At 40.3% G+C, this 17,018-nt stretch overlaps 1 protein-coding gene across 1 annotated transcript; it reads left to right on the top strand.

Moving 5' to 3' along the window:
* The first annotated feature begins 1,218 nt into the window (after window positions 1–1,218).
* On the top strand, window positions 1,219–16,760 carry gspt1 (G1 to S phase transition 1). Its single transcript, XM_066688941.1, has 14 exons — window positions 1,219–1,653; window positions 5,245–5,286; window positions 8,062–8,295; window positions 10,163–10,196; window positions 10,807–10,884; window positions 11,291–11,471; window positions 11,913–12,067; window positions 12,341–12,481; window positions 12,829–12,922; window positions 13,890–13,970; window positions 14,247–14,420; window positions 14,954–15,043; window positions 15,549–15,717; window positions 16,122–16,760. The coding sequence occupies exons 1-14, from the start codon at window positions 1,461–1,463 to the stop codon at window positions 16,172–16,174; spliced, it is 1,719 nt and encodes a 572-aa protein (XP_066545038.1). The 5' UTR covers window positions 1,219–1,460; the 3' UTR covers window positions 16,175–16,760.
* Window positions 16,761–17,018: the final 258 nt, after the last annotated feature.

Here is a 17,018-nt window from a genome sequence, read left to right as displayed (position 1 = left end):
TGTTTTGTAACTTCAGTGTGGATTGTCCCAGAAGAGCTTTTTTGTGTGCTTTTCAAGTTAAAGTAATAATACAAGTAACGTTCAGGGTTTGTTTTTAAATTTAAGTTATTGAAATCTTGATTTAAAAAATATATATACCTATTTATCAACAGGTGGTTACAATATCCACCTCATTCACATAATGATCCCCATTCATCCGTTGTGTGATGTCATGAGTTTGGAATGCCAGTGTTCCCTGTTCTGCTCTGCAGGTTCATTTTTTGTAGGTATTATTAGTGAAACTGTTTAAATGGTCCGGTTGTACAGTTGTACTTATATGGAGATAATGATCTGGAACATAGATCTATACAATCAGCACACACTGAAACATCCAAGGACACTTCTGAGAAACAAACATATGGCTTAACATATTGATGAAGAAACAGGTTTGATCTTTTATTTCTATTTTATGTTTTTAATTCTGTTGAGAAGTGCAAATGTCACTCAGTCTGAAATAAGTCAAGTTAATTGTGCTATGTGTATGATATAGTCTTCCCTTGTAGCAGCAGCAGCAGCAGCAGTCGTTTTAGTTGTACTATATAAGTTGCATGTTTCTTAAATGTAACTTTGTATTAGTAATTTGTTTCTGTGTGTATTTGAATACGTTTTAGACCGTCGGAAATGCTGTTGTTTCCTGACATGTCTTTATTTAACGGTGTTGTATTGAACCGTCTTGCTATCTCAATTTGGTTACAGACATACTTTTCTAACCAATTTGGTCATTTTGAATTATTGGTTTGCTTAGTAAGTATTATACAAATTGCACAATGTATTACAATTTTCACGCAACTGGTCTCAAGATAAGTATTCTTTATACTATAAATTTGTTATAAAAGAAGTACACCCATTTTTATTAAAAAAAAAAAAAGAAAAGGGTTCGAACAATCGGACTAGAAGAAAATTTGCAACTACACGGTCTGGCCAAGTGTAGTTCTATACAGCGATTGCTCAAATCCATGACACTACCCGGATGACGTCAACCGAAAACTCCAAGACCCAGAAGCCTTTCGGTCAAATCTGTCGGGGATGATGGCGTCACGGTAGCCTGATGCGTGTGTGGAATTGTAGTTTATCTAACCACCCCCGTCAGTCGCTCCGAAATGGGAAACAAATGGCCGAAACACTACAGCTCCCATGGTGCAGTGCGCACGTCGCTCCCTGTGGTTGGGGAGAGTCATCGGCACACACGAGGACTCGCGTTGAGTGCTGAGTCGGATCTCTCTCTCTTTTTCTGGTGTCGCCGTGAGAAACCGGCTCCGTATTCTTGGAAGGGAAAAAAGGATAAAGATTTACGCTGAAAAGAGAGAAAACTTTTTAACTATATTTTAAAGAGGTGGGGGGAAAAAATAACGCGTTGCGGGGTGGTTATACAGCCAACTGCGTAGTCTTTACAAACAGTACAGTTTAAATCAAGATCCACGATGGACCCGAGAGACACTGCCCCGGATTCCTGGGAACAGGAGGACGATGTGGAGGCCCCGGTCGACGCGGAACTTCAGTCCGCCTTCATCGGGCTCAACGTGAACGCCAAGCCGTTCGTCCCCAACGTGCACGCCGCCGAGTTCGTACCGGCCTTTTTCCAGACAGGGCCTTCTGAAAGCCCCGACACTGCCGGTAAGTTCACAGCCGCTGGCGGATCGAGCTGCAGAAGCGGAAAAATACTGGGCGCACACGTTTCTGCTCCGGCTGCACACATGAAGCGCACCGCGGCACCTCGGCACTGGAGGTGTGGGGGACATTAAAACGCAGGGGCATCTTGTAATCATGCAGTCAGGGCGATGGATGCAATTTACCAGCCATAATTGAGATCTGGTGTAGTCAAATTGACAGCGGATGTCTTTGTACAATAGACTAAATATGATGTATTCTTTGAGCATATGGTGTAAAGTAGTTTTTTTTTTAAGAACTGGTATCCTATATATGCATGTATTATAAAGCCACATTTTAGATTTGAATTATGGTATGATGGCATTAATCAGCACCTTGGTAATTAAATAATTAAATTTTACATGGCAAGGAAAACGTGTCGTTAACTGTTGATTGGGAGTATAAAACCCCGCTTAAAATGAGATTGTTGATTATACAATAATGGCTTTTCTGGTTGAAGTGGTTAGTGTAAATCGCTAACGGAAAGTTTAAAAAAATAATGAAAAATGACTAACTGGTCAAATCCTGCTTCAGCTTAAGCCATGTAAGAGAGTGCTACCCCCTGTTACCATTGAAATGGTCATAGTTCAACATGGAGACACACATGAGGCCCTAGTCCATTCATTCCCAGTACTGCCTGTCAGTGTGTCAGTGGACCAGTAAGAGTGCCTTCCGTCTGGCGAGCCGCTAAAACTGGGAACAGGTTGTTGAAATGTTTGGCCCACAATTCTTTGGTTCTGTCCAAAACTGTATGAAAGCCAATTCTGCTAATGATTGTCGTTCCCCCCACCTATACTGTTGAGTTTGTTTGCAGAGCAACATCTGGAAAATTGTGGAGCCTTCAGAATCAATGTCACTGAGCAATGCAGGGGAGCTCAGGGCTGGGTACAGGTGTAGGTGAAGTGTCAAGGGCAGGTGTCCAGTGCTTTCACTCATGTTGAAATGTGTACATCTACAGGTAAAATTTCTCCCCCTACTGACAATAATATTTCTCTCATGTTACCATTAAAACTAACTGCCTTCAGTTTTGCCACAAAATTAGTTAAGGAAAAGATAACCCTATCTTTCAGAGAACAGATGTCTATGCGAAAACAGCTGACGGTTAGGTGTTCAGTGCACTCCAACAGCCGGTTCTTTTCTCCGCTCACCTGGTGAGCCTCAGTGATTGGCACTAGTCTTGCACACAGTAGGGCTCAGCTTTGGGTGGGTCCAGCGTTGGACTCACCAGATACCTGCTCATTAGGTAGCACTGTTTGTTCTTGGGGGTAGCCTGCTCTTTACCATCAATACAAAGCTGTAGGATTCCCAGTCAGTCTGCAATTATTGCAGTTAGTCGCTGAATAGTAAAGGGACCAGCCTCTGTTTTCCTACATTCAGTGCTATCCCAACACTTACTGGCAAGGCAGTGTCCTTCTGGGTCTGTGTAGCCATTCAACCCCTTCAAATGTGGCATACTGGGATTGGTGATTGATGCTACTCTGTAGGAAAGAAGGCTGTAGCTGCATGTTTATCAACACATACAGAAGAGGGAATTTCCCTTGGATTGCGCAATAGGGCCCATTTTCATTATCCCAAGAACATACATTCAACCCAGTCTAGTATTGCTATAAATGCAATGGTTTTAATAACAGTAATCGCATTTAATGAATATCCTGTTTAAAGGTGTGATGGTGTAGAGCAGATGCATGCATTTTAACCAGATGTGCACATGCATGGGAAGGGTTTGAACTTCTCTGTGTGACTGACAGGTAGGAGATGGAGAATTTGCATCCTAAACTGAATTTCTGCAGCTGTCATATCATATATTTTGACACAGCAGGCCCATGCCAATTGAAGATGGCTTAATCTGTCCCACTAAAGTCTTACATTGCAGAACCAAGCCCAGTCCTAACAATTTTTTGTGGTGCTTATTTGTTTATGACACCCCCTCAATGGAAAAACATGACCATGAAGATATTGACTTTGCTTTCAATCTGCCCATTTTCTTTTTTTTTCCTGAAAGGAAATTGGCAACTGTCATCAGTGGTACCAAAATGTCTAAATGTCTATACATTTTTCCCCATATATATATTATACATATAAACCATTTGCTTTTGATAACTTGTGTGCAAATCATTGTTCTGATATTGGTGTCAGTGACCCCTGCTGCTCGGAGGCCTACAGATTGTGTGCGTGTCTAGAGATATAATTTACAAACTCGCTCAGAAACCACTTCCCCTTACAGAGGGGTGTATTTCGTTTGACTTGCATGCAAGAGGTTTTGAGATCAAACATGGTATTGTAATCTTTTGCACACTTATTCTCCAAACCATTTATTTTGTAAATCGACATAGACATCAGACTAGCCTAATGTTCAGTCTTGCCTAATGTTAAAGTATAATGTCAAAATCTTCCCATTATTACAAACCACATATCCATTTGACAATAGTAATAAAGCAGCATGCCACTGGAGCTCACCGTGTGTTACTAAATCATTTAAAATTACAGAATGATCTCTAACTGGAAAATAACAAATGATCCAGTAAAAATGACTATATACTTTTTACATTTCCAAAGTTTTCAAAGGATAAAAGTAAAACATTTTTTCTTTGTGTGTAAATATCTAAATTAACATACTGGGTAGGTGGCGACTCTAAATCTCAACCAAATTAAAGTGTCAGCTGTAAACCTTTACCTGCAAACATAATGCAGGAGACTGAGGTTGAGGGTGGGAGTGGGTGGAGGGATTAATGAGGTTGGAAACCCATTGCCTGCAGCGCCCACCCAGGTCATGTTGCTAACCAGCTGTGCACTGATATGCAGAGGCAGGTGTACACACACAGTGCAGCCCTGTGGTGCCACTGGTTGATGAGGCCTGGGTGGGGGGGCAGGTACCAAGCTGTGGCAACGTTTTTAAAACCAGATGCGCTGCACCTGAATCCATCAGGCAATGCAGGGAGGTAGAAGTGTGGGGCTTGTGCGAGGAGAGTAGTCGGCCTCCTGGGGTGGAGAGGGAGGCGTTTCCGTCGCATTCGGCCTTGCCACCTGGTTACTTAATCTCAGTCTCGGCAATCTTGACTTCAAGACTTCCTTTATTAATTTTCATAATTATGGCATTATCACATAAGGTCTGTGTCGAGAAATGTTTTTAAATATAGAGCTTCTTACACTGCCTAAATACTGAATGTTCGAAACCTGTGTTGTGCAGCTTTTGCACTGACAGTCCAGGGCAACAACTAAAAAGTGAAAGAATTTTAATTAATAAAAGGAACTCCATTTCCATTGACATTTATAAATGTATTATCTTTGGGATTCGTTTTAAACCTGTGCCTACAGAACTTCAGAGTTTTATTTCAGCTGCATAAAACAAAGTAGTGTTTAGTAGTACAGTGTTGAGAGCGGGCTTAACCTTAACAGGTGCTAAAACAATTCCTATTGTAAAGAGATTTCCTATGGCCACTCAGTCTAGGTTAGTTTACAGAATGGATCAAGTATTTCCTTTATTTCTGCTCAGATTTAATTAGTAAGTGTTTTAAGATGCAGTTTATATTAATCTTTTCTCTCCCCCCCTCCCCTTAGGTGCTGATACAGTGTCCGGCATGGAAGTTTCAGAAGCTGTTGGTATGTACCTATGCCTCATGTCTGACTTGAAAGCCGTGAGACTCAGCTTTTGTGCCATTTTACTATCGTCTTCAGATCAACATGCTTAAGGTTACGGATGGTGTTTACATAGCAAGGTTATCACTACATGAGTCCTGCGCTATTCATTTTATACACAGTGCTTCATTTGTATTTATTTGCACGAAATAGATGCAAGACATTCCACTCCTGAAGAAACATAAAATAATGTAAATGCCATTTCTTTATTCAGTATTCCCTAATCGTATGTGTATGCAGCAGTTCTGTGTCGTCAATTGATGTGAATAAACAGTGAGATAATCATGTTGGTTTTGAGAAACCCATCCACTGATCAAGCCTTGTTTTCTAAAGGCGTCATTTGTACAGCTGGCAGAATCAACAGCATGTTTTTAAGCTTTCAGCGAACACCATGTATTTGTGTGCAGTGAATAGGAGTTGAAGTTTTGAACCAGGCTCTCAAGGGAAAGTGAGATTTAGACAGTTGACAAGCACAGCTTTTTCTCAATCAAGGGTCTTTTGTGGGCATTTTGCATTCACACCAATAGTGATATGGTTTTGTTTTTAAAGGAATTTATTAAATACCGCTTGGCATGACCAACTAAAAGTTCTGATGTTGGTGAGCTGTTTTTGATTTTTCACTACTTCACAATAGTAGAGATTCTCTGTCAGCATGCTGTAACCGTAACGTTTTACTGATGACGATCCATAAGGAATGTGTGTGAGGGGAGGGATGGCGGTATCGCTTCAAATACTTGAGTTGTATTTAATCACCAGTTCTAAAGTGTAAACATTTTGCTGAAACTCATCTTTTTTGATGTAAATGAAAGACTGACTCAGGTTTGTACGTGTAGTGTAAATGCCGTGTGTGTGTGGCAATGTTACCCTCATTCACAGTGAAGGATGTAGGGAATCGGAAGGGGTTCTGTCCACTCTTGTTGGGCAAAGGGCATCCTTTTCAGTCCCATTTCTGCTTTAGATGCCCCACAGATACCTGGCAAGTGGAACACGCTTAGCCTAACAGTCATATCACAGGTTTTCAGCTGTTGTATTGGTTTGGTTATTCTGTCTTTTTTTTTAGTATTGTATGTAGAAGGCTGTACAATTCAATACCTCCTCTGATTTTAAAGCTTGCCAGATCATAAGTTGTAGCTTCATCTTCTACCCATTTCAAGTTTTGTTGCCAGTTGTTTTGTTCTCAGGTTAGTTTTCAAGACATTTTCTTCTGTTTGTTTTTTTATTAATAATTATGTATCTTCAGAGGTTAGGCTGGAATGGCACACTTAATTGTGTTGCACAGTTCGATGCTGTTTTGTAGTTTGTAAAAAGGCAGATCGCTATCAGGAGCCTCAGGGAGCAGTTTGTAAATTCAGCTTTCAGTCAATTTGTAATATTCCTGATGTAAATAAGCATGATCAGTTTATGTATTAACAGTTTTGCAATAGGTAAATAGTGGCACTGGTTTAGATAAGCAGTTTTGAGTTTTTCCTCTTCTGGTAATTCTTATGGGTTGATTAAGGAAGTTGAGGTCCAATTTGTAAGTTTTGCCTAATTAATAACCCTGCCTTTCAGCTCTTAAATTGGGCTGATTGTGCCCGCACAGGTGCTAGTTGAGAACAAAGTAGAAATTACACAATTAAATGTATTGATCTTTACCTTGGCTAACAGATTACAATAACAACAAATGGAGAATTAAAGGGAGGCTGGGGGGGGGGGACGACATTGAATGTCTTTCAACTGATTTAACTTAATGTATCTGGATAGCAGTTAAAATATATCAACCATCTAATTACTGCATCCTTTTTTCACCCTTTAGTGTTAAGTAACATAAAAACATGCTTCTATGGGATGTACTGTCTAAGCGGTCTCTAATATAGCTTCATCCCTGTAAACCTCTTGAGATGCTTCATGGCAGCTTAGTCATGGGCAACCCCATTGTTTAGGAAAGCTGTTTGTTAAATGACAACCACTTAGCAAATAGAGGAGGGTTTTGTACATGATCACTGAAGTGCTTAATTAATCTGACAAGCCATTGCCGATGTGCTGTCAGGAAAACGTGGGCAAGATGACAACTCAAAACTATGGGGTCTGTCCTGGATTACATTTCAGAAGTCACAGAGCGTGACCCAAAATGACCACGGCCGCTTTCTCCCAACTGCACATTGCTATTTTGTAATGAACAATGAAATGGCTAAAACGAAATGTCAGATTTGTTGGTATTTAAATTCGAAATCCTTTGGGGAAAACTTTCATAGGCAGGCACTCGATTCCATCATAGAACTGCCTTCTCCGGTATTTTACATAACTTTCATCAACAATTAATAATTTAACAAACCATTTATGGAGATCCACAGCTTCAATCCGTGCCTGCAACCACTCTGATCTGATCTGATCCCTTGTTTGTTTTCTTTGGCAATGCCCAAATCAAACACTTGGTCTCTGTAGCCCTTGAGGGGGGCAGTCACATCTGCACGAGTGAGCAAGTGGCATACCACTCTGTACAAGCAGCTCCTTTATTCAGTGACTCTTAAATACTCAGAGCTTGGGCAATTATGATTAGCTGTTGAAAACATTACCTTTCACTGTAACATTATTCACTCCATGGCAGAACAATCCCAGGATCCTTTGCTTTAATGGCACAATGCCAGTTTGTGGCCTCATTCCAGTTTAGGGCTATATCAAACAGATGAGGTGTTGAACTGGGTTTAGTGCATCCTTTGTAGTGCACCTTGTAACTGGTGTTCATTATTCACCCATCAGCACCAGTGGAAAACGGAGAGGCGGAAATGACGACGGACGAGTCGTGGGAGCAAAAAGGTGAGCCCAATGAGGCCGAGCCAGGAGGCGGCCCCTCCGGGGATGGGGGACCTACTGAGGAGACCCAGCAGGAGATGATGGAGGAGGAAGAGGAGATACCAACGCCAAAAGTGGCCCCCGCTCCACCAGATGCGCCGAAGAAGGAGCATGTGAATGTGGTTTTCATCGGGCATGTCGGTGAGTTGCCGGGTCCAGTCAGGTGATTGGCCAGTCTTGGTCCTGGGAAAGGAATAGGCACTTTTTTTAATTTGTATTATCCCCATCTCCACCTTTTAATTATGTAATTGAAAGAAATATTGATTAAATTGTCCTCAATGGATAAAAAAAGGGACATGGGTACTTATAAAACTTGCAGAACAGAGGTGCTTCACTTCAGGCCTGCTGCTCTTACGCCCACCTCAGAAAGCACAGGGGTTTATAAATGAGAGCCTCTGGTTACCAATGCTACAGGACCTCCCCTCACTGCACACAAGTCGATGTGATGTATCCTCACTGCAGTGACGAAAGCAGCTGGTCAGGAAGTTTACTAACATGAATTAGTGATTTGTTTGCCACTTCTCAGCCTACATTAAGAAGTATTATTCTGTTCAGATGTTTCATTGTAATGCATGCAAGGAATTCATAGTTGCCAGGTACAGCCTTGTTTAAAAAAAAAAAAAAAGGAAACGGTTGCAAAACAGTAACCTTGGCAGTTTAATCAAGGGTATATCTGAAAGAGGAAACCATGAATGTCAAAGATGCAGCACCTCACATTGTACATTCTTAAATTTGAGATGACAATAGGTAAACATTTTGTTTTAAATATAGGCCTGAATAGTTCTAAGCAAATTGAAGGGGCACTAGCGTGATTCCTACAATTATGGTTTGTGATTTTTGTGTTGCTATGGTGTAAGCAAAATATATTACCCTTTTTCAGTTTGATTCTATCATATAAGCAACTTTTAACATTTGAACAGTTATAACTCGTCAAATATTACCTTATATCACGCTCTGTAGTTCGTCCAAGATGTTTTATGTTTTCCAGAACATTAATTTGGCATTTTGTATTTCACTTTTTGGGGGCACCAGAACAAATCTGCCAACAGAACAGTGGCAAAGGTCTGGATGCACAAACAGCCTGCACTGATAGATGATATGAAGCCAAAAAGAAAACCAGTGATTTTTGGTGATGCCTGCTTCAACAGTCTGGGCTATTCAGTAAATTACAACTGTTACGGTTTTGTGGAAGTCGATTTGTATTGAATCATTTATAGAAATCAATCTTTAGCATAAAGTATAATGTAGTGTTTGTCAAATGTAAAAAAAAATAAAAAATAGTGATATATATACATTTTTCTTATTGTATGAGGAATCGGAAAAGATTGGCGTGTCAACAAATAAAAATGGTGGGGGGCACAATAATTAATGACATTAACTGGCATACCTCTAACAGGTACGGTTAAATGAATCGCACTCAGAACGTGCATAGTGGCCATGGGATCGACTACAAAAACTGGAGCATTCACTTGAGGAAGTGAAAAACCTTTGTTAACCTTAAGTGTGTGCGTTTGAATGAATCTGCGGATCTCATGATTAAGAATTGTATTGTAATACTGCTGAGTTTGGGTGATTGTACATTTTGAAGGAAAATGAAAAATCACTATTATTATTATTGGAGATGACTAATGCTAAAACACCAGTGAATGTAATGACTTGAGTTGCCGTTAGGAAGACTCGTATGGTACCTGTGTAGTTTTTCCGATGTTTTCAACATTTAGGAAGTTATGGCGCGACCAATCCTGAATCACTGACCGAGCACTCATGCCACATTCTGACGTGGTTTTTGGATGAGTTTTAAATGTAAAAATCTTAAGTTGTTTATATGATTGGATTGAACTGGAAAAGTGCTAGACATGTTTGTTCTACTTGATAGCAACATGTAAAGACTCATAATTTTAGGAAGCGTGTTAGTTCCCCTTAAAGTGTTTTGACACTATTTCTGTACACTTTTTGTTGGCACTGACTCTGCTTCTCTTGTTTTCCACCTCTGCCCTGACTGATGCAGATGCTGGTAAATCAACAATTGGAGGACAGATCATGTGAGTAACCTATTCAAACCATTCTTTTTTTTTTCTTCCAAGTTTTAGTTCTTGGTCTTCCATGTAGAGTGTCAACACTTAGACTTAGATTCTTCAGATTGTTTTACATTCCTTAATTTGGGTACGATGAACCTTAAGTACTTTTAACCTATTGTACCTGTTTTGGGTTATCGAAGGTAATTGCTTACATTCAGTAAATCAACTTGGGAATGAGTGTGGGCAGAGCGCTAATGTCACCTTTGCCCCCAGGTAAATGCCTGGTCGTCGCTTTTCCCCCGTGGTGTGTGTTGAACTCGACACAGTTGATTTATCCAGTGAGCAGCTTCTGGGGTCCGGTGATGGATATCAGTGTGTGCGCCACGTAATTGGCGGGTGGGCGGAGGGTTTAATCCCATGGTTTGCCCATTTGTTATATATATTTTTTTGCTGTACAGAACATGACAGAGGTGTGTTTCTAATTGCCCCACACTACTAGCACATACAAATGCATGAGCTCAGGAGTTTCAAAGTGAAATCTGAGAGACTTATTGTGAGAGATCACATTTTATATTGCACATTTTAGATTTGTTTTCTTTAATAACATAACCTCTCTCTCTCTCTCTCTTTTCAGGTATTTAACAGGAATGGTGGACAAGCGCACCCTGGAGAAATACGAAAGAGAAGCAAAAGAAAAGAACAGAGAAACCTGGTTAGTTCAACCTGCACATTACACACATTTACGTTAACTGTATTGGGCCAGTGTTGAACTGTAACTGTTTTGTAGAGAAGTACCTATCCCTATGTTTCAAAATAAATGAATTCTGCTGCCCTTCACCAGCCACTGATTGAACAGACCCAGTATTGGCTTAATTATTCTCATTTGGTCTGGTGACTTAACTACAGTTAAATATTATCTTTTAAAGTGAGTGCATATTTATGTGTAAATACTCTGAGCTCTCGGATCATATCTAAACATAAAATGAACTGTAAAAATATACACAGCGTTTTGTTAAAACCGTGCACTACACAATAATGCAACAGGGTAAACGCAAAGGATTAATCTCTTACTGGTGTAGTGTATAATAAAAAAATCTCTCCCCTCTTCACCTGTGCAGGTACCTGTCTTGGGCCTTGGACACAAACCAGGAGGAGAGGGACAAGGGGAAGACCGTTGAGGTTGGACGCGCATATTTTGAAACAGAAAAAAAGCACTTTACTATTCTGGATGCCCCAGGCCACAAAAGTTTTGTCCCCAACATGATTGGAGGGGCATCGCAAGCTGACTTGGCTGTGTTGGTGAGTAAAGACCGCTGGTTTCAGGCCCTGCCTCCCACTTCTAGTGCTTAGTTAGTTACTTTTTACTTACATAATACTTATTTAATTTAGTATACATTTTTTGTCTGCCTGTGGGGTATAGATTTGATTATTCTGCCTAGCAGCATTACCGATGCCACCAGTCAAGGAGAGGGCAATTTGCAGGTTTTGAAGGGTCTTGGTTTTCAGTGCTGTGGATCTTGTGACGTTCCTCCAACTCTAGTTGAGGAATCTACCTGTGGAAATCCTGAGCTTTAGAGCATTTCAGAGCTGTATCAGAGCACAGCGATACAGAAAACCAAGTTACATTTCATAGTGGTATTTACTGCTGGGAGACCAAAAATAGTTTCAGGGAGAGGAAATACTTCTTAACATCCTGGAGACTCTTCACCTAATCGCCTGCCATCTCTTTCCGCCTCGCAGGTGATCTCAGCCAGGAAAGGGGAGTTCGAAACGGGGTTTGAGAAGGGAGGCCAAACACGAGAGCATGCCATGCTGGCAAAGACGGCAGGAGTAAAACACCTGATAGTCCTCATCAACAAAATGGATGACCCTACAGTGAACTGGAGCCTGGAGAGGTGGGAAACGCGTTAGGAAAACAGACAAATATAAATCAGTGGATGAGTGAGCAAATTTCTGTAGCCGAGGTACAGTGCAGCAGCGTGTTCCTGTGCTTACAGTGGGTTTCCAGAGCACATTTCACCCCATACACTTCTCTTTGTCTTCCCATCAGGCATCATGTCAGATCGGTTTAATATAGTTAAGAAATTGCTGAGAGAACTTTGTAATATTATTATTATTATGTGTAAATCATAGTTTGGTGAATAAGTCTGTTGCTCTCTTTTTCAAAGGTACGAGGAATGTAAAGAGAAACTAGTGCCATTTTTGAAGAAGGTTGGCTTTAACCCCAAAAAAGACATTCATTTTATGCCCTGCTCTGGACTCACAGGGGCCAACTTGAAGGAACCCGCGGATCTATGCTCTTGGTATACGTAAGTAAAACCTGGCATTCGGTTTGAAGATGCAACAGGGTGATGCGTTGAAGAAAAGGTTTGTTGTTTGCAAACTGAAGTAATGTGTGCTCCTTTCTGTGCACCTTTTTAAAGCAGTGATGCACACTGACTATAATTAACACCTGTCTGTCACATGGGAGATTTATTGCATTTCTGGGATTAGTGCTGGAAGCCAACTTTGAGACTTTTATTTGCTTATGTCACAATACGGTATAAACCTCTGAGGTGATTCACGTGTGCAGGATATATTGTAAGTCTGAGTGACATCTTAGTTTGCAATAGTATGGTAATTCGAGTAATGCTATTTTTCATTTTTTCCACCCCAGAGGGTTACCATTCATTCCACATCTGGACAGTCTGCCAAACTTTAACAGATCAAGCAATGGACCAGTCAGATTACCGATCGTAGACAAATATAAGGTGAGCGAGCTACTCTTTCTCTTACTGCCTTATGTTTTTCTCAATTAATTGGTTTGCTCAGCATAAGTTTTTGCCAAATAAAGAGGGACTTGGGTTTTAAACTATGGTTTTGATTTGTATAAGAAAGTGATGATAAATTGAAATGCAAGGTAGTTTGTCAGAGTCTTCAAAACAATTTTAAAGCAGCTGTTTAATGGTTAACATTACCAATCTCATGAACATCTTGATGTACAAGCAGGGGTCCTTGTGTGTGTGTGTGTTTGTCGACAGTCTACGTTTAATCCATCTTGAATAAGTCTGAAGGTAATTAAGCTTTCTGGTGACAGGCTCCTGTGTGTGGGTGTGTGTTGGCATATTGGAGTGGAGAAGCTTGACCATTTTCTCTCATTTCTCAGCTGTTTATTTAAAAGCAAGTCCCTAATATGAAAAAAGGATGAAGTTGGCTTTGTATAGAGTTCATATTCATTTTGAGTATTGTGATTAAGGTCAAGTTAATTGGAGCCTGGCTACACTCTTAAGAAAGCTTCAAGTAAATCTGACAACAGGGCAAAGGAGATCTGCAGATTTAGATCCAGATGAATGGAAGCTGAGGGACTTAAGAAATGAGCATTATTATTATTATTTTTTTAATTAGAACTGATATTACATTGTATTGTCCCAGTATATTAGTTATCACTGTATAGGTTGACATTAAACATCCTTTGAGGTTTTATTTTAGTTTTGGTCTTTACATTCACAAATTGTTTTAAAAGTGATTTTCCTTGTAAAGCAGCAGCCACAGTCTAGATTTTTTTTTTTTTTTTTTTTGTGCCGTTTCAGAGTTGGGAATCCAAAAGGTTACTTTTCCAATTTAATTTCACAACCTTGGGATCTCCACCGCTTCAGATACATAGTTCTTCCAGGGCAGAGTGCTGTTACTTGTGTCTGTCACTTTCAGCAAAGGGGTCTAATGGGCTGTCTTTCACAGGATATGGGCACTGTGATCCTGGGCAAGCTGGAGTCTGGATCTATCTGCAAAGCGCAGCAGCTCGTGATGATGCCAAACAAGGTAAATGGCCTGTACTGTACCGTCATTTACTAACACTACAGTTGTAGCTCTTGCCAAACAATTGGGCAAGTGAATTTGTTCTTAGTCTTGACCTCTTCAAGATCACTTCTGATTTATAAATGGCATTCTTGCATCTCTTCCTCAAGGTCATTGTTTTGTTAAATTATGTTCGACACGTACATTCCCGCTGATACCAACTGTGCTGTGTGAGAATGTAATGACATGCAGTGTCATGTGTGCCTGCTGGTGTGGTAAAAAACTTTCTGTGGGTTGCAGCACACTGTGGAGGTCCTGAGCCTGCTCTCGGACGATGTGGAGACAGAGGCCGCCGACCCCGGGGAGAACCTGAAGCTGCGGCTGAAAGGCATCGAGGAGGAGGAGATCCTGCCCGGCTTCATCCTCTGCAATGCCGAGAACCTTTGCCACTCCGGACGCACCTTTGACGCCCAGGTCAGTGCCCGAACCCAGACCAGCACTCGCCACGCTGGGCACCAGCATTTTTCGGTCAACCCCAATCATGTCAAAATGAATAGTGAATGCCAGCTTATTGTAAAACAATATCCACATCATACTGCACATGTGTACGGCACACACTCACCATGCCTTTTCACAGATTGCTAATTTCACTTCCTCAATTGGGAACCTTGCAGACATTTTATGGAAATTCTTAAATGAAAATGAACAAAAACGCAAAGAAAATGGTTTATTACCAGATGCATATAGATTACTCCGTCAACTTTAAAATACCTTTCAGAATAAATTAATCAAGAATTTAATACCTCAATAATTATGTATTCCGATTAGAGAACTATAGAATACAATACAAAGTTAAAAAGGTGTGAAAGGCTTACTACCATTTTATTCTGTTAGAGATCATCTTGCCACTAATGTGTGAAATGCATTTTAAATACTGTATGCAATTTCAGATCATGATTTTTGTGACATTCCATAATTTTCAGCAGTTTATATTTTTTCCTTAACAGATTGTCATCATTGAACACAAATCCATCATCTGCCCAGGTTACAACGCAGTCCTACACATCCATACCTGCATTGAAGAAGTCCAAATTTCAGTAAGTCTGATTATACAGAACCAAGCTGGACCTGGGCTGTAATTCTAGCCTCCAAAAGATTACTTGTAGAACATTTAAAAAGTTCTAGAGCAGGGATTGTTCTGAACTGTTTCCCGCCATTTGAATAAACATCAAATGGCAAGACCTGAAAAGCATCCTTTGTTAATTTGTTTTTTGTATTGTTATGACTAGAGGGCTACAAGCATAACTGTTATGCTCATCTGTAAACTGCTTATTTCAAGTTAATGTCTAATGAGGAAGTGTCTCTTATGAACTCTGTCCTTTTTCAGTCCTTATCCTTCAGCTATGCATCGAGATTAACAGGTCTAGAGCACAGTAACCTTCCTTGTTAAATTAAGAGGGTGATTATAGAAACTGCATTTTCTTTTTTTGGTAACCATATTGACGGGAGATATAATAATAGTATGTGTCTGTAAATTCAGTCTGTAAATGACAGCGTTGTAAATCGCCCCCTGTATGTAATTTCACTTGTTTCCCCATTCAGGCCTTAATCTGCCTGGTAGACAAAAAGAGCGGAGAGAAGAGTAAGACGCGACCTCGCTTTGTGAAACAAGACCAAGTGTGTATCGCCCGCCTGCGAACTGCCGACACCATCTGCCTTGAGACCTTCAAAGATTTCCCTCAGATGGGTCGATTCACCTTACGAGATGAAGGTGGGTTTTCCTCTTACTTTAAACACTGCGCACTGAGGAAAATCTTGAGTTCACTTCTCTTACGTATTTCGTGTCATGCTTATCTTAAAAGATCAAATCTATGCACCGTGAAAGAGAAGCAGTGAGAAGCAGCTTCATTTGTGCCCTGTACTCTGTATACTGAAGGCGGTATTGTCTTCAGTCTCTGACCACAGGGAGGTTAATTAAGTGCAAGCTTCCTGCAGAGTTGTCAAATTATTTTATTTTTTATTGTCATTTGTGTGTTATAAATGTATAAATTCCTGGACTAAAGCATTTGTGTCATAATTGTATAAATGAAACTGGTTAAAACTACGTTTCCTGATGCGAGTTTATCTTTTTTTTTTTTTTTTCAATACTGACCTGATAAATGTGTTTTTGTTCAGGTAAGACCATCGCGATTGGCAAGGTCTTGAAGCTGGTACCAGAGAAGGACTAAGGGGGCTCTGTGGATGCCTGGCGTAGTTGACTGTGATGGAAGTGGACTCGGCAGCAGCCTGCTTCTCACCGCCTTCTTCTCCTCTCTCCCTCCTGGCCGTCGAAGACAAATTTAAAACCAACTTTAAGACAAACTTCTCAAAGTGAAAGATGAATCAGTTTTTAAGAAAAAATAAAATAAAAAATAAAACGAGTCCACATATGTCAGCTTTCTCATATTGAGAGCTCAGCTATGCCATTTGTTAGTCCCTTTCACCCCTGTTATACAATTACTATCAAAACACAAAATAAAAGCAAGATTGCATATTTCTCTTCCAAATTTTTTGCTTCCTTCAGAGAGAAAGTGGCAACAGCTACCATAACAGATGTGGACCGGGTTGCTTGGAATAAAAAGAGAAAAATAAAATAAAATACAAGAAATAACTAAAACACCTTGAAACCAAAATGTTAATATCCTGGTTGTACATGTCTCCCTTTGCTTATATCAAAATTGGTTTCTCTACACAAGAAGCTCGTGCCGAGTGTGCGAGCGTGTTCACATTATTAAAGCAACAACAGTGACAATAAACTATTAAATTAAAAAAATATACTTCTTGTGTTGTGTACTATTTTTTTACATGTATAATTCTGATTGACCTCTAGCTCCTATATAGTTCCTTAATCCTCCCATGTGTATATGCCCCCCAGCCATTCCCATTTACTGCTGCTCTTTAATCTTGGGACAAACCAGAAAGCAACCTAGCACTAAAACAAGTGTTGTTGTGGTGACATTTTCATTTTTCTTCGTGCACCACAGTGTGTATCTTGTAGTGGATGGCACTTGAGCCATTTCAGGTGTTCAGTGG

Source organism: Amia ocellicauda, chromosome 17, assembly GCF_036373705.1.
Source record: "Amia ocellicauda isolate fAmiCal2 chromosome 17, fAmiCal2.hap1, whole genome shotgun sequence".
Taxonomy (NCBI): Eukaryota; Metazoa; Chordata; class Actinopteri; order Amiiformes; family Amiidae; genus Amia; species Amia ocellicauda.
The sequence above is the reverse complement of the archived record's forward strand: the minus strand, read 5'-3'. Positions and strand labels throughout refer to the sequence as shown.

Coding starts and splice junctions, on each gene's coding strand:
- gspt1 (XM_066688941.1), top strand. CDS start 1,461: ATGGACCCGAGAGACACTGCCCCGGATTCCTGGGAACAGGAGGACGAT. Junction 10,197..10,806: donor ACAATTGGAGGACAGATCAT/GTGAGTAACCTA, acceptor CTCTCTTTTCAG/GTATTTAACAGGAATGGTGG. Junction 12,923..13,889: donor CGATCGTAGACAAATATAAG/GTGAGCGAGCTA, acceptor TGTCTTTCACAG/GATATGGGCACTGTGATCCT.